This window comes from Bos indicus x Bos taurus, chromosome 5 (assembly GCF_003369695.1).
Source record: "Bos indicus x Bos taurus breed Angus x Brahman F1 hybrid chromosome 5, Bos_hybrid_MaternalHap_v2.0, whole genome shotgun sequence".
Classification (NCBI taxonomy): Eukaryota; Metazoa; Chordata; class Mammalia; order Artiodactyla; family Bovidae; genus Bos; species Bos indicus x Bos taurus.
Window position 1 is genome coordinate 26,549,377 of NC_040080.1, and position 24,175 is coordinate 26,573,551.

The 24,175-nt window shown below is 38.4% G+C and overlaps 1 protein-coding gene across 1 annotated transcript in view; it reads right to left on the bottom strand.

Annotated features, from left to right (window-relative positions):
* Positions 1-24,175, bottom strand: part of SLC15A5 (solute carrier family 15 member 5) — a 95,457-nt gene that overhangs the window by 57,180 nt on the left and 14,102 nt on the right. The window contains 3 exon segments of the mRNA XM_027543541.1: positions 6,795-6,981; positions 13,027-13,247; positions 23,370-23,539. Of these exon segments, the coding sequence (XP_027399342.1) occupies positions 6,795-6,981; positions 13,027-13,247; positions 23,370-23,539 (578 nt within the window).

Consider the following 24,175-nt stretch of genomic DNA (forward strand, 5'->3'; position numbering starts at 1 on the left):
AGTAGAAGGTATATATATAAAAAGGGACCAGCACCTTGGTTGTACCTGAATCATAAAGAACTTTGAATTAGGATTTGAATTTTCAAATTTTATTTTAAAGAGGAAGGCCTGGAAGATATTTGGATATACTTCATCTGCATTTCAATATCAATGTTACTTAAAAGCCAAGATAACAGCTACCTACTGCGTTGTGCACTTCTGCTTTGTATAAGGCTTAATAACAATCTAAATTAGGCTAATTTTAGTCAGATTAATACTGGTGTGTGTCAGCACTAGCTACTAAATGTCACATACTGGATTTTAACTAATGGTAGGAGAGGAAATACTCATGGTGTAAACATTTTTGAACTGAAAAAAGCTAAAACAAAGTGTATCAAACTATGACACAGGATACATCATAATATCACTGATTCTAGATTTTTGGTGTATTAAGGCTGACTTTTAAATAGATACATCTGTCTCATGTAATGTTAGGAAAATACAGTCTTGATGAAACACTCTGTGTGTATCAAACCTTTGTCGTCCAAGTTCTAAAAGATTTGGAGATTTTTTTTTATCATTGGTACGGTCATATACTTGTTAATTTCTTTAGCTGATAAACTCAAGAATGTCCTATCTTCAATCAGAAACCCCCTCTTTCCTTGCATTGTTATGAGCTAGATAAAGAAAAGCAAGCTCATTTTTTTTTCCTGTGTTAAATTTCTACTTTGACCAACCAAATGAGTTTTCTCTACCCCTCACTCTTCGCCTGGGCTGTTATTATCCTTGTCAAACCCTAGGCATCTCAGCTTTGGCACCATCTGCCTCCTTAAACATTACAGTCCTTGGACAGGGAGTGACTGACTGTGAAAGGGAGTGCTGCTGCTAAGCTGCTGCTAAGTCACTTCAGTCGTGTCTGACTCTGTGCAACCCCATAGACGGCAGCCCACCAGGCTCCCCTGTCCCTGGGATTCTCCAGGCAAGAACACTGGAGTGGGCTGCCATTTCCTTCTCCAATGCATGAAAGTCAAAAGTGAAAGTGAAGTCGCTCAGTCGTGTCTGACCCTCAGCGACCCCATGGACTGCAGCCTTCCAGGCTCCTCCATCCATGGGATTTTCCAGGCAAGAGTACTGGAGTAGGGTGACATTGCCTTCTCTGGAAAGGGAGTGGGGGAACCTTAAAGACCAACTCATTGTGATGGCAGAAGGATTTTTCATTTACTTCATAGCCTTGATTAGAAATAGCAGTAAGGATTCCAAATTAACACTGATAATGTCTATAATTTAAATGTTCAAAACAGCACTATTTACAACAGCCAGGACATGGAAGCAACCTAGATGGCCATTGACAGATGAATGGATAAAGAACATATGGTATATATATACAACGGAATACTGCTGCTGCTGCTGCTGCTGCTAAGTCGCTTCAGTCGTGTCCGACTCTGTGCAACCCAATAGACAACAGCCCACCAGACTCCCCCGTCCCTGGGATTCTCCAGGAAAGAACACTGGAGTGGGTTGCCATTTCCTCCTCCAATGCAAGAAAGTGAAAAGTGAAAGTGAAGTCGCTCAGTCGTGTCCGACTCTTAGCGATCCCATGGACTGCAGCCCACCAGGCCCCTCCATCCATGGGATTTTCCAGGCAAGAGTACTGGATTGGGGTGCCATTGCCTTCTCCAACAATGGAATACTACTCAACCATAAAAACAAATGAAATTGAATCAGTTGTGGTGATGTGAATGAACCTAGAGCCTGTCATACACAGTAAAGTAAGTGCGAAAGAAAAAAACAAATATTGTGTATTAATGTATATATATAGAATCTAGAAAAATGGTTCTGATTAATCTATTTGCAGGGCAGGAATAGAGGTACAAAAGTAGAAGACAGACGTGTGGACACAGTGGGGGAAGGAATGGGGGTGATGAATTGAGAGAGTGGCATCGACATATATACACTCCTGCTGCTGCTGCTGCTGCTGCTAAGTCGCTTCAGTCATGTCCAACTCTGTGTGACCCCAGAGATGGCAGCCCACCAGGCTCCCTCGTCCCTGGGATTCTCCAGGGAAGAACACTGGAGTGGGTTGCCATTTTCTTCTCCCATATATACACTACCATGTGTGAAACAGATATCTAGTAGGAAGCTGCTATATAGCACAGGGAGCTCAGCTTGGTGCTCTGTGATGACCTAGAGGGGTGGAATCAGGGTAGGAATCGGGGTATGGGAGGGAGACTCGAGAGAGAGTATATATGTATACATATGACTGATTCACGTTATTGTACAGCTGAAACTAACACAACATTGTAAAACAATTATACTCCAATAAAAAGGAACTATAGATAGCTAGTAAGTGGAATAATAATAACAAATAATAAAACAATGGCCTTACAATTAGAAGGTCTGAATTCAAATAAGACATTATTTTTGAGATCCTTGACCTAGTAAATCATGATTTATCATGAGATTAAGTGGGATATGCATAGGAAGGTGCCTAGGTTCAAATGAGGAATTCATAAATATTTGTTTGTTCATAATTTATATACTTACATACTTCACTCACATTTTCAAGGCACTTAGGTTCAAAGCGAAAGTGAATTTTAATGTTAGATTAATTCAGTTATGTAAATCACTATCAAAAAGTACTCTAGGTTTATGCTTCTATGTCCTGATAAAACTTATTAATCTTCCATAATCACAAGCAGGATATGGAAAACTTAAGCAAACATCTAGTTTAAAAGATACATATCATCACACCTCTTTATTTCCCCAGAGCAAAATATTATGCAAATAAGTGAGCAAGTATGTAAATGAACAAATGAATGGAGTCTGGCTTAGAAACAATTGAATTCAGTAATTTGTACTCAGAAGGATATAGCTCAGATGTTTTAGATGAATCTAGTTTTTTTCCTTTTCTTCCTGCCCACTAAGTCTGTTACCAACCTTCACAGGGAATATTTAGTTCATTAACATCAAATAATACATCAGATAATTCTAGCTAACTTTCCTCCCTCCAGAAAAACACATACACTTCTTTAAGAATAGACATGCTTTCAAATAGGTGAGACTGGAGAATTGTCCAAGAGAAAGTGCTCATATTTCAAGTGAATTTAAGATTTCTTATACTCAAGAAGGATTTTATTTTATTTTTTTGGCCACGCCATGTGGCTTGTAAGGTCTTAGTTCCCCAACCAGAGAATGTACCTGAGTCCTCACCTGGGCCCTCGTTAGTGAAAGCTAACCATTGGACTGCCAGGGAATTCACAGGAAGGATTTTAAAAAGTAGTTCTTTCATCCATATTGTATACCATATTTCTCTAAAGTAACCCAATTTTAAAATTTTTTTAGTAATAAAACATAATTCAGAAGCTTAGACTGAATTTTCATGATTTTGTACAGGACTGCCAAGAGTTTTGGCATTTTGTAATATAAATTTACCCCCACGTTGTTCTGCATTCATTATATTTTAATAGTACACTTGCTGAGGGTATGTACAAAGTCTTACTTTTCTTTTGTATCCTCAAATAGTGCTGGACATTCACTAAATACTGGTTTGGATTTCTATATTAGCAGACAAAAAAAAAAAAAAAAAGCAGTTTGTAAGATTTAAGGATTGTTAAAACCTATTAAGTTTTATAGTTTGTCTAAACCTATAACAATAAATAATGTCAGGGCTACTGGCTTACAGAATAAATCAAAAAATATTTAGTACTGAAGACCTCTACAATTGAAGATAAACTGAGTTTAGTCACTTTGAGTTCTTTCTAAAAACAAATCTATTCTGTGATGTGGTCTAGAGTGATCTTGTTGATGGCTCTGGTAAATAACAGGAGGCATATATGCTAAAATGTAACTTCTATAAACAGAGAAACAGCAAAAATATATATATGTAATAATGGGTTGCCAGAAGATTGTGTTGTCTTCACAGATCTCTACAAAGGAGGTTTTAAGAAAAACAACAGGAGCGCCGAAGAATAGATGCTTTTGAACTGTGGTGTTGGAGAAGACTCTTGAGAGTCCCTTGAACTGCAAGGAGATCCAACCAGTCCATCCTAAAGGAGATCAGTCCTGGGTGTTCATTGGAAGGACTGATCTTGAAGCTGATTCGAAGAGATGACTCATTTGAAAAGACCCTGATGCTGGGAAAGATTGAAGGCAGGAGGAGAAGGGGACAACGGAGGATGAGATGGTTGGATGGCATCGCCGACTCAATGGACATGGGTTTGGGTGAACTCCAGGAGTTGGTGATGGACAGGGAGGCCTGGTGTGCTGTAGTTCATGGGGTTGCAAAGAGTGGGACACGACTGAGCAACTGAAATGAACTGAACTGAACCAAGAGAAAAGAAACTTCCAGATGCCTGGCCTTGACTCTCATTGAAATTATTTCTCAAGTAGATGATAAGACATAATGTTGCCATTGCATGCTATTTCTTAAGAGTTTCAAACTTCCTCAGCTTTCTGTTTATCCTCACCAAACAATTAGACCTGCCTCTGCAAACTATGACTTAGTATTAGCTAATATTTGTAGAGCTTCCACACTGTGCCCCAACTGTGCTCTAGGCGCTATTATCACCTTGAATGATCTCAAAAGTTTTACAGAACAAAGGGTTCTAACATTTATCTCGGGTATGGCCCTCAATTAAAAAAGTGAACTAGAAGACAAAATTAAGTGGCTTTCCCAAGTCACCCAGGAACAGCTCAGCAGCAGAGCAGGGGCTGAGACCCCAGTCTCTGGTCATCAGATGAGCTTGGTTTTCCTATTTCTTATCTTCTTGTTCCATGGCAGTGCCTGGGGGACCACAGCAAGGCAGAGGAGAATGTCACCAGAATGCTCCTCCTCTCCCATTTCATTGGCAGAAATCTTACTTTACCCTCACTTTAAAAAATTGAGAGTAGACCGTATCAACAACAACAACATGGTAATAATATGAGGTCAGTGTTCAGTCGTGTCCAACTCTTTGCCGCCCTATGAACTGTAGCCCACCAGGCTCCTTTGTCCATGGAATTTTCCAGGCAAGAATGCTGTAGTGGGTTGCCATTTCCTCTCCAGGGTATCTGCCTGATCCAGGGATGGAATCTGTGTAAGATGTCCTACATTTTTTTCACTTTAAAAATTAAGAGGGGACCATAACAACAGCAAAGTAGCAATTATATGAGGTCAAGGATGTGTTAACCAATCTTATTGTCATAAATATTTTGCAATATAGAATAGTATCAATTTATAACATTGTGTACCTTAAACTCACACATTTGATGCTTTTGAATTATGGTGCTGGAGAAGACTCTTGAGAGTCCCTTGCACAGCAAGGAGATCAGTCAATCCTAAAGGAAATCAACCCTCAATATTCACTGTAGAGACTGATGCTGAAGCCAAAGCTCAATACTTTAGCCTCCCAATGTGAAGAGCCGACTGATTGGAGAAGACCCTGATGCTGGGAGAGACGGAGAGCAGGAGGAGAAGGGATGACAGAAGATGAGATGGTTGGATAACATGGCCGATTCAATAGACATGAGTTTGAGCAAACTCTGGAATATAGTGAAGGACAGGGAAGCCTGGTGTGCTCCAGTCTATGGGCTTGCAAAGAGTCGTACATGACTGAGAGACTGAATCTTTATTTTAAAAATGGAAGGATAATTCTTTAAGAATATGTAAATAGACACCCAAAGGAATACAGAGAATATACAAATATAAGTAGACCTTATTTGTACATGGGTTTCCTGGTAGCTCAGATGGTAAAGCGTCTGCCTACAATGCGGGAGACCTGGGTTTGATCCCTGGGTCGGGAAGATCCCCTGGAGAAGGAAATGGCAACCCACTCCAGTATTCGTGCCTGGAAAATCCCATGGACTGAGGAGCCTGGTAGGCTACAGTCCATGGGGTCCCAAATAGTCGGACACGACTGAGTGACTTCACTTTCTTTCTTATTTGTACATGAAATTTTAGATCCATGAAACTATTATGATTTTTAAAAAATTAAAATTTTAAATGAAGGACAGGGAAGCTTGGTGTGCTGCAGTCCATGAAATCCCAAAGAGTTGGACATGACTTAGCAACTGAACAACAATGTCAATTATATTTCAAGGTGGAAAAATTGTTTGAAAATTATTGTTGCGCACCTTACTATTGGAAAAAATACTGTACTGAAACTGAATCACAGTACTAACTTGTAATAATTTTTTTTTTTGCTGGTTCAGAAGTTAATTCCTCCCAAGTATTATTGCTTACCTGTGTTAATTTTTTAAAACATTCTCAGCATCAACTTAGGAGTAGAGACTGTTTTATATGAAGAAAGAGAGGCTATTTGGTGGCACTGAAAATTTCGCCTAGTCTTTATATCAGGTGTGTCTTCTGAGAAGCATAAAAAGATAGGAAGAAAATGGAACACTGATGTCCATGTAGAGACTTGAGAAACTGGACATCAATACTCTTGAATGTACCTTCTTCCTAATTTGTCAAAATCAGACTCTATTCCAGAGCACATAGCTAACTTAGAGTCTTGTACAGTGTTTCTTATTTTAGTATGGGATGGAGAGGGTGGGATGAATTGAGAGAGTAGCATGGAAACATACACTTTACCGTACGTAAAACAGACAGCCAGTGGGAATTTGCTGTGTGACACAGGGAGTTCAACCCAGTGCTCTGTGACCACCTACAGTGGTGTGGAAGGTGGCAAGGAGGATTAAGAGGGAGGAGACATATGTATACCTGTAGCTGATTCATGATGATGTATGGCAGAAATCAGCACAATATTGTAAAGTAATTACCCTCCAATTAAAAAAAAGTTACAAACCACTTACTAGAAATGGTAAGTTGTACTTACGAATGCATGCTGACAGAAAAGAGCCATCTCTCTTAGAGGGAAGCAGGCAGGTGCTGAAATATTCCATAAAAGGAGCCAGAATGAGTAACGGTAGGATACTGATGACATTCATGACTGAAACTGGCAGAAGCAATCCACGCAGATTAAGACTGGAATTCACGGTCTGCAGATAATATCCTGAAGGAATCTGCTTTTCAACAGGGAAAGAGCCATGCATTAAGACAGTGGTTTAAGACTTCCCTGGTGGTCCAGTGGTTAATACTCTGAGCTTCCAATGCAGGGGGTGTGTGCAGGCTTGGTCTCTGGTTGGGGAGCTAGGATCCCACGTGCCCCATGGTGAGGTCAAAATAAATGAATAAATAAATAAAATGATTTCAAAAAAGAAAAAAAAGACAGTAGTTTAACTTTAGAGGAAGATTCCTGTGGCAGATGCCTTGTCCCTTGCCTGTACTCTGTGACAGATAAGTTGGACATTCCCCATGTCTTTGAGGTCATGATTATGAGCTGACAAAGGTCAGTAGGAGCTCTGTTTAGTCTACTGACAATGCTATTGATTCTTTATGATGAATCTTTTGTCATCTAGTCTTCCTTCTTAATTTTCCTTGGAAAAGTAACAAAGACCCTAATTTTGTGCTTCAGATGACACATAAGAAATCAGGTAACAAATATTGCATATCAGCAAGTAAAGTTTTTGTTTTTCCCAACAATAAAGCAAAAGCCAGCAGAAAGTATTAAGACTTTCTTTTCACTCATAAACAATAGATTGTGGCTAGTATATCCTTTAAATAACATTGAGTTTGGTAGCAAAGTAAGTAAGAATGATTTTTCCCTAAGAAGAGGGGCCCAGTGTAGAAACCCATTACTTGATGTAGGCTATATTTATAGGCTCCCTGGATTGGGTCTCATTTTTAATATGTCAAGTAAAATGAGAAAAAAATAGAGAGAAAACAGACTTGTGTCTATACTCTCCTTTTAAACTAATTGTGAAGCACTAGCGGACCAAAAAGGGAATTCCATGAAAAACGTTGCACAATAAAGTAGAAGAAATTAAAAACAAACATACAAAAAAACCTACAACAACTAACAATACCTCTGCCTCACTGCAAACCCTCAACATAGTGTCAGAATTTCATTTTTAAAATAAATCCTAATACTAACTAAAACTCTGACATTAACCTGGAGTCTCTTCATGTGCTCCAAACCTTTTGTTAGGTTATAACTGTTAGGTCAGAACTAAAGCTCAGTGTCACAGGAAAGGTGTATCTTCTCACTTTTATAGTTCATAAGCTTTGTTGCAATAATCAGATCTTTGTCATTATCATTAGCAGCACAGGGTATTTCTTTAGTTCCCAGTGGCACACAAAGCTACTAATTGGCTTGGTCAGAAAGTCAATCCAAGTTTTGTCCTTAAGGGATGGAGTCTCCATATATATATATATATATATATTTTTTTTTTTTTTCTTACAGTGTGTGAACTTCATTAGGATTCCTGCTTTACCCCCATCCTGGGAGAGCAACCTGGCTCAAACATCCAGATGATAACTTCTTGTTTGAAACCTTCACTATCTCCTTCTCTAATTATCAGGTGGGCAACTTGAGAAGCATAAGGAGAAGCAGAGTCATAAGTCAGTACAGTTGCTAACAAGTCCACCGATTATAAAATGAGCCTTTTGCTCTGTTAACTGCCTCCATCCAGGGATGGACTACATTTTCACTGAGATTTTTTTTTGATCTATATAAAATATGTCCTGGTGATAATTTATCTTCCGATCTTGAATTTGACCCTTGGGATAGTAAACAGGATTGTTATAGTTGGTTAAAGACAGCAAGAGAGAAGGGAACATTAGCTAGTTCTGCCCTAGTTCCATCAAAATATTAAGTTCCTTCCTTAATCAGAGGAAAATGAATGATTTTTTTTTAAGAAAAAGTGCTGGCAGCAGAGCTCCTCTAAGACTGAGAGGCTCACAGCACAACTTGGAAGTTTCTGTTACTGATTTCAAATGAGAATTATTGTTAATAGGAATAAAGTTATTATCAGCATGAATCACAGACACAGAAACCTGTTAACTTAATAATGTGGCAAATGTATGATTAATCTTTAGTGAAGCAATATTCATATATTGCCTAATCTAAGAAAAGGCTCCGATGTCTTGAAAGCTTGAAATCATTTCTGCTTCTGCCTCAAGTTCTGAAATCATCTCCTTTTAAAATTTTAAATACTCTTATTTCATACAAGCCTCTGAGTATTCAGGAATAATTGCTGTCAATAGAGATTCATTTTCACCTCTGAATGGCCAGTAATGTCAAATGGCAACATCATCGGCTTTAATATCAACATATTTTAAATGTATGTCTTGGAACTGAAGGTCAATAATTGCTACTAAATTTAAAATATGGCATGCTATGATGTTTTATTCTTGGTGCTTTGATCTCCTTTATACTGGTGATTATTTCATCTGGAGGCAAAAATCTAACACCAGCCTATCCCAGGGGAAGTTTCACCTGCCTCCCTTGAGAAGTATATTCTAACCATTTTCTCTGGAGTTTCTGGTATAACATTACTGTATATGATTTTGGAACCTGTATAGTCTGTAGAGGGTTTTTTTTTTTTTTTAATTAATTTTTGGCTGCACCGCCTGGCATACAGAATCTTAGTTCCTTGACCAGGAATCAAACCCATGACTCCTGCAGTTGAAGCACAGAGTCTTAACCACTGGACTGCCCAGGGAGTTCATTGTACAGGGATTTTTAAAAATAAAATTTTATCTATTTACTTATTATATTTTTGGCTGCTCTGGGTCTTCGTTGCTTTGTTGCTTTTCTCTAGTTGCCACGAGCAGGGGCTACTTTCTAGGGGCGGTGCTCGGGCTTCTCATTGCACTGGCTTCTCTTGTTGTGGAGCATGGGCTCTAAGGCGCCCAGGCTTCAGCAGTGGAGGCACGTGGGCTCAGTAGCTGCGGCTCCTGGGCTCCAGAGAACAGGCTCAATAGTTGTGGTGCATGGGCTTAGTTGCCCTGGGGCATGTGGGATCTTCCCTGATCAGAGGTCGAATCCATGTCTCCTGCATTGGCAGGCAGATTCTTCACTACTGAACCATCAGGGAAGCCCTGTATAAGGGTTTTTAACCCAGATGCAAGAGAGGCATAGTTGGTAACAGCAAAGTGTGGGCGCTGATACCCGCCCTGGGTTGGGACAGCCATGCTGCCATATTGCTAGTAGGGCAACCAAGAGCAAACTGCAAGTCACTTAATGTCTCTGAGACTCAGATTTAGGATAACAAAATCAGTCCTGAGGCATGCTGTGGGGGTTGACTTAAGACACTGTGAAGTCAGCCTTTAGAGACTATGCCACATATAGGTGATCAATGATATTAGTGTTTGTTCTTTGCAACAGAGTAGGCATCTAGATTTGGTGATATGCTTAAAAATTAGTTTATCAAAGTTTATTATAATTTATGTCAAATTTTAAAATATATGACAGTTTGCAGAAAAGGGCTGAATTTAGTCAAAAGAAACAGTAGGAGTCACTACATTATGAGGGTAAGAATCAAAAATGTGTGCTATTTGCACAGAAGGTTCAAGGCCGCCCATGGGTCAGTTAGCAATTTTGTACTCAAGATTCATTTCTTCATTCTAAGATTTTTTATAATATTAATATTCATATATAGAGGTGGTATTTTTGTATTTTTGCACCATCTATTATTGTGGAGTCAAGAGAGAGGTTGAATCTACTAAATCAGCCTAGTTTTCATGCATTGTCTAGAACAAGGGTCAGCAAGCTTTTCTGTAAAAGGCCAGATAGACAATATTTCCATGTGTGGATTCTGTTGCAACTACTCAACTCTGCTGTTTGCATGCATAAACAGACATATTATTACAAACAAACATAAGACTGTTCCAATAAAACTGTATTTATGAACGCTGAATTTTTTTTTATTTTAAAAGAAGAGGCTTTTATTCTAGTTGCTGGCAGGATCCTTCTAAACAAGGAGAACTCCTATGCTTATTCTTTCCTAACAATTGTACTTTCTGTTTTTTTTAATCGAAATAGAGTTGATTTATAGCGTTGTGCTACTTTCAGGTATACAGCAAGTGATTCAATATATATACACTCAACATATGGGGGCTCTCCAATAGCTCAGTTGGTAAGGAATCTGCCTGCAATGCAAGAGACCTCAGTTCGATTCCTGGGTCAGGAAGATACGCTGAGAAGGGATAGGCTACCCACTCCAGTATTCTTGGGCTTCTCTTGTGGCTCAGCAGGTAAAGAATCTGCCTGTAATACGGGGGATCTGGGTTTGATCCCTGGGTTGGGAAGATCCTGTGGAGAAGGGAAAGGCTACCCACTCCAGTATTCTGGCCTGGAGAATTCCATGGACTATATAGTCCATGGGGTTGCAAAGAGTCAGACATGACTGAGCGACTTTCACTTCACTTCATCCTCTCTCTCTCTCTGTCTCTCTCTCTCTCTCTCTCTATGTATATATAGGATTAGCCGAAGTTCATTCAGGTTTTCCCATAAGATGTTATAAAAAACCCAAATGAACTTTTTGGCCAACCCAACACTTGTTCAGATTCTTTTCCCTTATAGGTTATTACAAAATACTGAATGTAGTTCCTTGTGTTAGGTAAGACCTTGTTGGTTATCTATAGTACTGCATGCATGCTAAGTCGCTTCAGCAGTGTCTGACTCTGTGTGACCCTATGGACTGTACCCTGCCTGGCTCCTCTGTCCATGGGATTTCCCAGGTAAGAATACTTGAGTGGGTTGCCATGCTCTCCTGTAGGAGATCTCCCTGAGCCAGGGATTGAACCCATGTCTCTTACATCTCCTGCACTGGCAGGCAGGTTCTTTACCACTAGCGCCACCCAGTAGAGTGTGTATGTTAATCCCAAGCTCCTAATTTATCCTTACTGCCCTTTCCCTTCGGTAATCATAAATTTGTTATTTGTTTTCTATGGACACCTCATTTTTAATTTCATACAATTTATAATTATAATTGTGCACCCAATTATAATTATAATGTGCTGCAAAATATTATTCTTTTTTTTATTTTTAAAAATCATATGAAAATGCAAAAACCTTCTTACCTTACAGGATATGTGAAAAAGGCAGTGAGCTGGATTTGGTTTGCAGGTAGTAATTTGCTGACCCCTGGTTTAGAGCAAGCGTTGTACTAAGAGTCAGAAGATAAGATTCTGCCTTTTCTTTCACTACTACTCACTGTTTGACCTACTTACCCCAAATCACTTAATTTTTTTCAAGTCTCAGTTTCCTCTTCAACAAATGAAGGAATTGAGTATTTTAATCTCTAAGATTTTTTTCTAGACCTATAGATCATAGAATCTACTATTCTATGATTTAACTCACTCATTAGCCATCTAATTCCAAGTTAGATGTTAGCAATGAAGAGTTTCAAATTTCTTCAAAGATTTTTATAATCATTTATATTTCTTCATAACTGAATCAGCCAATTTAGCTACTTGTTAACACCAATTTTTAAAGGCTTGGTCAAGGAGGAAAGCAAAGTTAATTTATCTCCAATTTTGTTGCTCAGATGCTCAGTCATGTCCGACTCTTTGTGACCCCATGGACTATATAGCCGACCAGGCTCCTCTGTCCATGGGATTCTCCAGGGAAGAATACTGGGGAGGGAGGCCATGTCCTTCTCCAGGGGAACTTCCTGACCCAGGGATCGAACTCTTTATCTCTTATATCTCCCACATTGGCAGGTGAATTCTTTACCAATAGCACCACCTGCAGAGAAGGCAATGGCACCCCACTCCAGTACTCTTGCCTAGAAAATCCCTTGGATGGAGGAGGCTGGTAGGCTGCAGACCATGGGGTCGCTAAGAGTCGGACACGACTGAAGTGACTTAGCAGCAGCACCACCTGAGAAGCCCGTAATTGCCCACAGATCTCATATTTTTCTGAGTTACTCACACGCCTTGGAAATTCTGTAAAGTATTGTCTGCCTTGTCTGCACCTACTGAAAGACACTTGCAGTTCTACAGGAAAAATGCCACACTCAGATCCTCCTCTGGAATGCTTATACCTGACTCCACTTAGTCCTTAAAAGCTAGAACCTGTAATGATTAGAAGCATTTATAGGTTAACATCCTAAAGAAATATATGGGAAGCACTTGTTGGGGTGAAAAGAAATGTCTACTTGTAATGTTATCATGCAATCATTTTACTGTTTCTGTGGGTAGTATTAGTTATCTTTCCTCACCTGCATAATGCACATTTTGTAGAGGAGCTGAAAAATAAAGAGTGGCAGAAGGTTGGAGAAAAATTTTACGTCTTCCACAAGGAGCTCTCTGCAGCGACCGCCATTTTTGTCCTTGGCATGGTCCAACCAGCTTGTCACACCTCCACCAAGGTGGCAATACTGCAGACAACATGTTTTCAGTACATTAACAAATACCCTAAATGTTGTCAGGGGGGAGCAACCTGCAAATAATTGGAAATATTACGTATTTAGTAAAGGAATATTTTTCAGTTTTCCAAAATATCTATCAGAAAGATAACAATGGTAAAGATGAAGGGCAGTAAAGTGAGAAGATTTTAGCACCCAAGGGGCTGAATTCAAAGGAACAAGCTTCTGACGAGGGTTCTGGCATCCTGGTGACCAGCCCAAGGTGGTGCCTGACAGCCGATGTGAAAAATGAAAAAGGTAAGATCAACGGGAGCATATTAAAAAGGGAAGAAAGATGACAAAATATAGCACCAAAGTAAAAGATTTCAGAATCTCTCAGAAGCCTCTAACTTTAACACATTAATGAATGAGACAACCTGAACTTTCTTTTACAGCCTTAACACAAAGAACTGGTACTATTTTTTTTTTTTTAATATAAATTGCCATATAAATAATCCTCACTTTCCTTGTCAGGTAGAAGGTGGTTTCTTATTTTGACATGTAGATGAAAGGAAATATATTCTCTGCTTTGGCTTTATCCTTGAATTTCAGACATAAGGTTAAACTTTGAACTCTTCAAATGACTTTATATATGTTAATAGTGTCACCAAAAGTTCAGATTAGATTAGCTGGCTTTTGACTTTTCCAGTAGTTTCCTCTGGGTTTATATGGCTGTTGCTTAGCATCAGAAGCATTTTATTGTTTTAGATATTTGCAATCACTTAACTGCTAGTGATTTGCAACCTCATTGTTGCTTCTTTTATAATCTTTCAAATTTCACCTTTTCATTGACTCCATTGCTGCTGCTACTGCTAACTCACTTCAGTCGTGTCCAACTCTGTGTGACCCATAGATGGCAGCCCACCAGGCTCCCCCATCCCTGGGATTCTCCAGGCAAGAACACTGGAGTGGGTTGCCATTTCCTTCTCCAATGCATGAAAGTGAAAAGTGAAAGTGAAGTCGCTCAGTCGTGTCCGACTCTGAGGGACCCCATAGACTGCAGCCTACCAGGCTCTTCCGTCCATGGGTTTTTCCAGGCAAGAGTACTGGAGTGGGGTGCCATTGCCTTCTCGATTGACTCTATTAGGACTTCCTAATCCAATGACAGATAACAGATCCTGGTTTAGTTAGCAGTTCAGAGGTGCCATCATGAATGTTACAATGTTTCATAGCACTGCCTTAGACCAGATAAACCCTGCCTCAAATTACAAAGACACCAAACCATGGTTGCAGGATAAACAGTGAAATAGATAGGAACATGCTTGAGTTTCTCCAAAGAAGGCTGCTTTAGAAACTCAGAGTATACAGTTTGATCATCATTTTAAATATGTTCAAGTTTCCCATAATAAAATTCTAGACGAAATGCATTGATTGTAACCAAGTTCATTTAAATGCCACAGCGTTGGTTTTCAGATTTAAATAAAGAATATTAATTTCTTTTTATGGCTATAGAGTGATGATATTGATTGGATCTGGTCTTTTCTTTAAGAGTTGTAATAGACCTATTATGTCAGTCTTTGATTAATTGAGGAAGCTGGGGGCCTGGTAATTGAATATGGAGCCTTTCACCTCTAAGTCACTGAATCAAATCCAGCCCAAATTGTTAGTGACCAAGAATGATTACAGCAGAGGCTCTTTGGCTGCCTCTGTGAAGTGTGTTGAGGTCACGTGGAAGTATGTCGGGATAATTGCTGACAGGAGACAGGCTCATATCTACTGTCACTCATGCCTTGTAGTCACTGTGGCCAGACTTGGATGAAAGGTCCCCAGAACTGAGAAGTCCAAAGGAGACAAGGTTTGTGTCCCTTAAAAATGAAATAATTGGGACATCTCTTTACTATTGGATGAAGAACTGCTCTATTAGGAAACTTTCTCAGCTATTTCAATTAGTTTACTTAAGGTTTTGGTAAGATGAGAACTAAAAATGTCTTGATGAACAGTCTAGAGACTGAATTTGAACAGGTCTGGGCTTGGAGACTTAACTTCCTGACATTTCCTTCTGATCCTGCTTCAGTTGCTCATCAACCTGTTCTCTGCTTAACTCGTGAAACAGTACCAAGTAGTCAGAAGGGTCATTACTGGCATTGATCCAACTTACTCTGTGCTTTCAAATAGGCTTTATTATTAAATGATAACTGTTTGAAGGATAAAAGATTATTTCCAGAGGTATTTTCCCTAATTTCCTTCCTATGTTTTAAATTCAGGACTTTATTGAATATAATGTTTTAAACTCACTATTTCTTCTTCACATAAACAAATCACTATGTCTCAAGGAAAATTGGGATCTGCTTTTATGTGTGATAAATTGATATCTCCAATCTTATTAAATAATTAATATTGCTATCTTATTATTTCTAAAGAAAGGGAGTTTGAATTAGTGCTTCTGAAATTAGCTGTGTTAAAAGATAAAAGTTTTTTTAAAAAATTTCTCAACTATAATAGTCAATATTTGTGAAGTATGATAAAATGAAATACCTAAGAAATAACATAAAAACAAAGATACAAAATATAAAACCTGATCATCTGATGATTAAATTCAACAGATATATGATGTAACTTTCCATAATACTTCTACTGTGTTTTCTCCCAGTGACTTTATTTTCTTTGCTACACCCTAGTAACAATTTATGATAAGCATTGCTTGATGGACCAAGTTTTCAGTAGCCTACCTTAAATACACACTTTGAAAAATGAATATATTTAGACAAGTAAAAGTGTATCTGATATGGTGATACGTAACAATGAAAACAAAATGATTAAGAACAAGAAATGATTAAGTATGAACAAGATCTAAAATTTTAGCTAGCTCTTCAAGTGTGCATCAGTTCAGTTCAGTCACTCAGTCGTGTCCTACTCTTTGCGACCACATGAATTGCAGCACGCCAGGCCTCCCTGTCCATCACCAACTCCCAGAGTTCACTCAAACTCACGTCCATCAAGTTGGTGACGCCATCCAGCCATCTCATCCTCTGTTGTTCCCTTCTCCTCCTGCCCCCAATCCCTCCCAGCATCAGAGTCTTTTCCAATGAGTCAACTCTTCGCATCAGGTGGCCAAAGTACTGGAGTTTCAGCTTCAGCATCATTCCTTCCAAAGAACACCCAGGGCTAATCTCCTTTAGAATGGACTGGTTGGATCTCTTTTCAGTCCAAGGGACTCTCAAGAGTCTTTTCTGACACCACAGTTCAAAAGCATCAATTTTCAGCTCTCAGCTTTCTTCACAGTCCAACTCTCACATCCATACATGACCACTGGAAAAACCATAGCCTTGACTAGACAGACCTTTGTTGGCAAAGTAATGTCTCTGCTTTTGAATATGCTATCTAGGTTGGTCATAACTTTCCTTCCAAGGAGTAAGCGTCTTTTAATTTCATGGCTGCAATCACTATCTGCAGTGATTGTGCATAAGTGATGCCCAACAAATATGAATGCCAACATTCATTCATTCATTCAACATATTTTATTACATACCTACTATGTTCCAGTAACTTTTATGGTCCTTAAGAATATAGTAGTGAAGAAGATCTATAGGTCCCTGAGAAGACACTAAACAAGCTGGGAAATATTAGGTGAGTTCAATGATGAAAACAAAGTGAAGTGATAAGATAGAAACTGTAGAAATAAGGTGTGCATGTCCATGCTCAGTCATGTCAGACTCTTTGTGATCCCATGACTGTAGACTGCCAAGCTCTTCCATTCATGGCATTTCCTAGGCAAGAATACTGGAGTGATTTGCCATTTCCTACTCCAGGACATCTTTTCAACCCAAGAGTCAAACCTTCATCTCCAGTGTCTCTTCCATTGACAAGTGGATTCTATACCACTGCTCTACCTGGGAAGCCTGGGGTAGGGTGTAGACAACACCTAAAGAGTTGAAATTTGAATTGAGAGTTGAATAGATTGGAAATAGGCAAAATGACCCAGAGGAAGCATATACCAAGCATGTCATGAAGTAGAAATTAGCTGGGAGAAGCTCAGAAACAGTAAAGGTCAATGAAGCTATAGTTCAGAATGATGGAAGGAAATAAGGTCTAAGAACTGGTCAGGGTCAGATTTTACAGGCCAAAGTAAGGAACCTGGAGTTTATTTTTCATGTTATGATAAACCTTTAAGAAATTTTACACAGAGTGGACATAAGATATGATGTAGGTTTTAAAAAAGTTACTCTGGAGCTCTGATAGTTGCATGCATAATGGATTTTACGGAATAAGAGACAAAGATGGAAGACAGTTAACAGGTAGTGATGACTTGACCAGAGACCAGGAAGAAGAGAAATGAACTGAATGGGATGTGTTTACATGTCAATGCCAAACCCCTAACTATGCCCCTCCCCAATCCTGCCTCCCTGGGAACCATAAATTCACTAAGTTTATAAATCTGTTTCAGTTTTATTAATGCCAAACCCCTAACTATGCCCCTCCTCAATCCTGCCTCCCTGGGAACCATAAATTCACTCTCTAAGTTTATTAGTCTGTTTCAGTTTTATAAATAAGTTCATTTGTATCTTTTTTTAGATTCATATAGGTGATACCATTATGATATTTGTCTTTCTCTTCTGATTTATTTCACTCAGTATATACTGACAATCACTAAGGCCATCCATGCTGCCATAAATGGCATTATTTCAGTCTTCTTAATGGCTGAGTTTTCATCACATATAATGTACACACTGCTATATTTAAAGTGGATAACCAAAAAGACCTACTGTACAGCACAGGGAACTCTACTCAATATTGTATAACTACCTAAATGGGAAAAGAATTTGAAAAAGAATAGATATATGTACAGCTAAATCACTTCACTGTACATCTGTAACACAACATTGTTAATTACCTATCACCTAATCACCTATACTTCAATATAAAATAAAAAATTAAAAAAAGAATGAGAAGTGTTTTTGAAGAATCAACAGGATATTTTGACATGGGGAGAGGGTGAAGAAATGAGAAGATTTGAAGATTCTACTTCTATTCCCCTTACATGAAGATGGAAAAGGCAAGCACATTTGCAGTTGGATGAATTAAGAGTTGAGGTTTGGTCATCTTAAATTTGAGATGACCCCTAGATAACCAAATGAAAATGGTGAATAGGAAGTCAGGAATGTGAGTTTCAAGATGAGGAGAGGTTAAATGAGATGGAGTGTTTGGTGTGGGTCACTTAAGGAAAGAGGGTAAAGAGAGAAGAATGGGGTCCTGGAATAAATTCCAGGGCTCTGTTCCAATACTTTGGCCATCTGATGTGAGGAGCTGACTCAAGACCCTGATGCTGGGAAAGACTGAGGGCAGGAAGAGAAGGGGACAACAGAGGACGAGATGGTTGGATGGCATCCATGGACATAAGTTTGAGCAAACTTTGAGAGATAGTAAAGGACAGGGAAACCTGGAATGCTGCAGTCCATGGGGTTAAAAAGAGTTGGACATAACTGAGTGACTGAACAACAACAACTCCATTAGGATACTATAAGAATGAGAAAAGGTGGCCAAGGAGAAAGAGTGGACAATGAACTAGATGGACTGTTAGTCAGAGGAAAGAGGAAGTAATAAACCTAATTGATAAGGTGGACTGAGAGGGAGCCAGTAAGGAGGCAGGAAAAGGAACTATGCTGTCATCTGTCTATGCAGAGGGAGCATCCATTATCCATTTAAACTGTAACTATCCCTGAGTGTCAGGAGGGAAGTCCCACTGAAAACATCTGTACCTAAACATCATACCACATTCTTGGATTAATCTATTAGGCTTAATAGGAAACTCAAGCCTTCTGTACAAATAATATTGTGTGTCGTGTAGACTCAGCCTTTAGAAAAATCCATTGTCATTATAATCCTCAAATAGCTTTTCTACACCAGGAGCAGAAACGGGAAGCTGGAAAAAAAACCTGAAATGAAAATGCAACTGAAACTTCAAGCTCCAGTTTAAATGTGCATGGCAAACACACCAGTGTGCACATTTTAAAATAAAACAGATGAGCTATTTTAAATGCTTATTGCCAAACTTAAAAGATGGTAACCATTACTATTAAAAAAAAAAAAAAAACTTTAGAAAGCAATTTTTTAATTCTTTGTACCTTTAAGTCCTTGGCTCTGATGGTCTGCTCCTCTGACCTTGATCTAATCATGAATATCTATGCTACTTAATTATAATAAAAAATCCTACATTGCACTCTAGATGGTAGATGCACTTTTTTTCCTTCTTCTTCTTCTTTGGTCACCTGCCAGTTCTCAAAATTACAGCAGTGGGAAGAAATGCAAATGAAGACTGTGCTTGACAGCTAAACATAATGGAATGCATGGTCCACATTTGAAAAGTTACCTTAAAATAAAAGGTAGCATATAAAAAATCATTTCTTTAAGGTCACCTATGGCTTTGAATTACAGCTTTGAGGAAGTTCCAATTTAGTCATCAGAGAGGAAGAAGCCAAAATAAGGATGATATACTTTTCTAAAGGGAAGACAGAGTTTTACTTCACCATAGTTGGGTGATTATATAACTTTGAAAAATAAAACAAAACAAAGCAAAACAACTCCAAAATATTCATTTTATAGAGTATTATGTAAAGTAAACCGCTGGTGAACATTTTGTAACTTTACCTGCAATGAATACAATTTTTTCTTGTAACTGGCCAAAGAAAGGTTACCTTATCACATGTTAAAATATATAGCATATGAACTACAGTAGTCTGGCAGTAAACCGAGCTGATTAAATTTGTATTACATGAAGAATTGTAGTTTTTTATTCAGATGAATATATACTTTCCAATAGGAGATTAGGAAGCAAATGGTTGGATGCTGAATAGTTATTTAGAAAATCTGAATGTAAAAATTATGTATAAGCTTCCCTGTTGGCTTAGTAAGTAAAGAATCTGCCTGCAATGCAGGAGACCCAGGTTTGATCCTTGGCTTGGGAAGAAGCCCTGGAGTAGGAAATGGCAACCTGCTCCAGTATTCTTGCCTGGAAAATTCCATGGACATAAGAGCCTGGTAGGCTGCAGTCCATGTGTTGCAAACAGTCAGACTCGACTGAGTGACTAACACATTCACAAAAGCAGAATTACTTGACAGTTACATACTCCAGAATATGCCAAAGTGGTCTTTTGACAAAAGTTTATACTTCCTTTACATTTTCCTCTTTTTTGCCTTTTGGGGCTGAGAGGATCTCTCAGACATCTTTTTGCATAATGAACCCATTCCACAGACTGGCAGGAGGCTGTATACTGCCCAGCTGTGACTGACAGAACACAGAGCTCTGAGAAACAAGGCAGAGACTTCCAGGGTAATGTTTCCCCTGTCTCACTGCCTCAGTATGTAGTGTAAAAAAAACAAGCTCTAGCCTGAGAAAAGTAAGATCTGGGTTCTGGTTCCACATCAGCCATTGCCTGTGACGTCTTGGCAACTCATTAAATTCAATGATGTCTCATCTTCTGCACTCAGTTTAACAATAATAAATGCTGAACATTTACTATATTCCAAGTATGTATACGACACAGGAATTTTCTTTTATAATTAAATGTATTTATTTTTAATTGAGGGCTTCCCTTGTGGTTCACCTGGTAAAGAATCTGCCTGAAGTGCCGGAGACCTGGGTTTGATCCCTGGGTTGGGAAGATCCCTTGGGAAAGGAAAAGGCTACCCACTCCAGTATTCTGGCCTGGAGAGTTCCATAGACTGTATAGTCCATGGGTTCACAGAGTCGGACACGACTGAGCGACTTTCACTGATTTTTAATTGAAGGAAAATTGCTTTACAGTATTGTGTTGGTTTCTGCCAAACTGACACACGAATTTTTAACTGTATTCAGAAATAGATCATTTCAACACAACGTGCTAGGTGGAAAAGTAAAGCTTGGGATGGTGCAAGAGCAGAAACAAAGCCCATGGAGTATAGTCTGTAAAAGGAAACCCTGTGCCCTTCTTGCCCACTTCACTGATACGGGGTGAAAGGAAGTACCAGTGGTGAATGTGCTTAATTTTTAAAAATATAACTTCTTGCATTGCTATTAGTGGTAGTTGTATAGATAAGGGGTATAAGTAGGGGTAACAGTGAAGGTACCACTGAAAGTAAAATATGTTAGAAATTAAGATCAGAGTTTTTTTAAACAAGAGAGATAATATGAAGAGAGTGGCTGATAAAAGGAAGAGAACAGAAATTACAGAAATGCAAGTGGTGGTATACAGGAAGGTGGCATCTCAAAGCAGTGGGAAAAATACACTTTTTAATAAGAGGCCGGATAATACGACAGTCATATGGAAAAAGATAAAATTGAGTTCACTCTTAAAACTTATTCTAATACAATTTCCAAATGGGTCACAGATATAAAGGTAAATATATATATATATATATATATATAGCCAAAAGAAATATGAATGAATTCTTTTATAATCTGGGAGTGAGGAAAACTTTTTCACCAAAGTTCAAAATCTAGAAACATAAAGAAGATAGGTAAATTTTATTTCAAACATAAACTATGCAAAAGACAAAGCAAAAAGACAAAAGTCTTGTGCGTGGAAGGGCTCTACCAGTGGCTCAAGGGCAAAGAATCCACCTGAAATGCAGGAGGTGTGGGTTCAATCCCTGGGTTGGGACGATCTCCTGGAGAAGGAAATGGCAACTCACTCTAGTATTCTTGCCTGGGAAATCCCATGGACAGAGGAGCCTGGTGGGCTACAGTCCACAGGGTCACAAAGAGTCAGACATGACTTAGCAACTCAACAACAGCAACCTTGTAGTGCTGTTCATCACAGCACTACTTACAGCAGTAGACCATGGAAGCAACCTAGATGTCCATCGACACATGAATGGATGAAGAAACTGTAGTACATATATAAAGTGGACTATTACTCAGCTACAAGAAGATATGAATTTGAGTCAGTTCTAATGCAGTGGATGAACCTGAAGCCTATTATAAAGAGTGAAGTAAGACAGAAATATTATATAGTAATGCATATATATGGAATCTATGGGCTTCCCAGGTGACACTAGTGGTAAAGAACCCACCTTGCCAATTCAGGAGACATAGGAGATGCGGGTTCAGTTCCTGGGTTGGGAGGATCCCCTGGAGGAGGGCATGGCAACCCACTCCAGTATTCTTGCTGGGTGAATCCTGTGGACAGAGAAGACTGGTGGGCTACAGTCCAGTCCACAGGGTCACTAATAGATGACCTGTTAGTTGTTTTTAAAAACAACTAATAGATCATCTTTGGAAGACACTGAAGTTCACCTCATTAATTTGAAAATCTAAAATTAAAGGGAAAGAATTAGACATTTATCTTTTTTTCCTTACACAAACTACTTCTGTGTAATGAAATAGTTATTGAGAATATATTTCAGCTAATAAAAGAGGAAGAAATATAAAATATCACCAACCTGCAACCCCCAATGGGATCATAGATTTAGACAAAAATTAACAATGGGTATTGACCCTGCAAAAGCAGATAATGAGACAGTGTGAGGTACCTAACATCATCTGTGAAGGAATTTTGCCAAAAATGAAAAATCTGAATCTGATCAAGGATCTATGTCTGTCAGACATTTTAGGGGAAATAAAAAGGGAAAACCTTTTGGATGACATTAAATGGATGAAATCAGCAAAATTCAGATTATGTGAAATGTTCAGATTTCTTAAGGAAAAAAATATAGAAAGGAGAGAAATAGAGAGGAAGGGGGAATATATATGGTTTAAGGGACATAGCTGCCATTTGGAATATATGGGCCTTATTTGGATTTCATTTGAATAAATTATAAAACAAAACAAAATAAACAGATTTTAAAAGGGAAACAGATTTTTTAACAGATACTTGATCATCTTAAGAAATTCTCTGTGTGTGTTAATGACATTGTGATTATATTTTTAAAGTATTGAGCATATAAATAGCTTCTTTTTATACACACACATATGAAGCACTGTGATATTTAGTTCTTGCTTCAGAACTACCAATAGGGATGGGGAAAAAGTGAGTAGAAATGAACTGAGAATTGTTGAAGCTGAGAGCTAGATAGAAGGGATCATATATGATTTTTTTCTACTTTTGTTTATGAAGTAAGTGACAGACTCTATAAATTCTGTGAGTTGAAAGTGAAATTATAGGGAACCTAAGAGGAAGAAGATGCATCAAGAAAACCATAAAAACAAACAAACAAAAAAATGTAAAGTGAGATTTACTTACATTTTTCTGACTGGTAAATCAGGTTATAGTGCATCATATAAAGAGTTATCAGAACCATAAGTGTAGACATAAAAGGAATAAGTAAAACCAGGGCCCAGGCCCCTGAGTATTGGATATAAGATATTCCCAGAAAGACCACAGTTGCATTCAGGTTCATGATTCAATAAAACCTGGGAATCAAAAACAAAAATAAAATTGCCATTGAGTAACTTCATATAATAATTGCTAATTCTTTTAATAAACATAAGCTATAAAGTAGTAGCATATGAGGCAAGCTAGATTTTGCAAATATTGTTTATTAGCTTTCTTTTTTCAAATTCCATTTTTTAAATTTTTATAAAAATTTTCAAGGTTCTTCTCCATCTATAGTTGTTACAAAACAGTGGCTCTATTCCCCATGTTGTACAAATACATCCTTGTAGCCTATCTTACATACAACAGTCTGTATGTCCCACTCCCCCAGCCTCTATATTCCCCCGCCCCATAACCACTAGTTCATTCTCTGCATCTGTGAGTCTGCTTCTCTTTTGTCATATTCACTAGTTTGTTGCATTTTTTAGATTCTATATATAAGTGAAATCATACAGTATTTGTCTTTCTCTATCTGACTTATTTCACTTGACAAAATACCCTCCAATTCCATCCATGTTGCTGCAAATGGCAAAATTTCTTTCTTTTTTATGCCAAGTAGTATTCCATTGTATGTATATACCACATCTCCTTTATTCATTCATCTGTTGATGGACACAGGCTGTTTCTATAACTTGGAAACTGTAAATAATGTTTCTATGAATATTGGGGTGCAT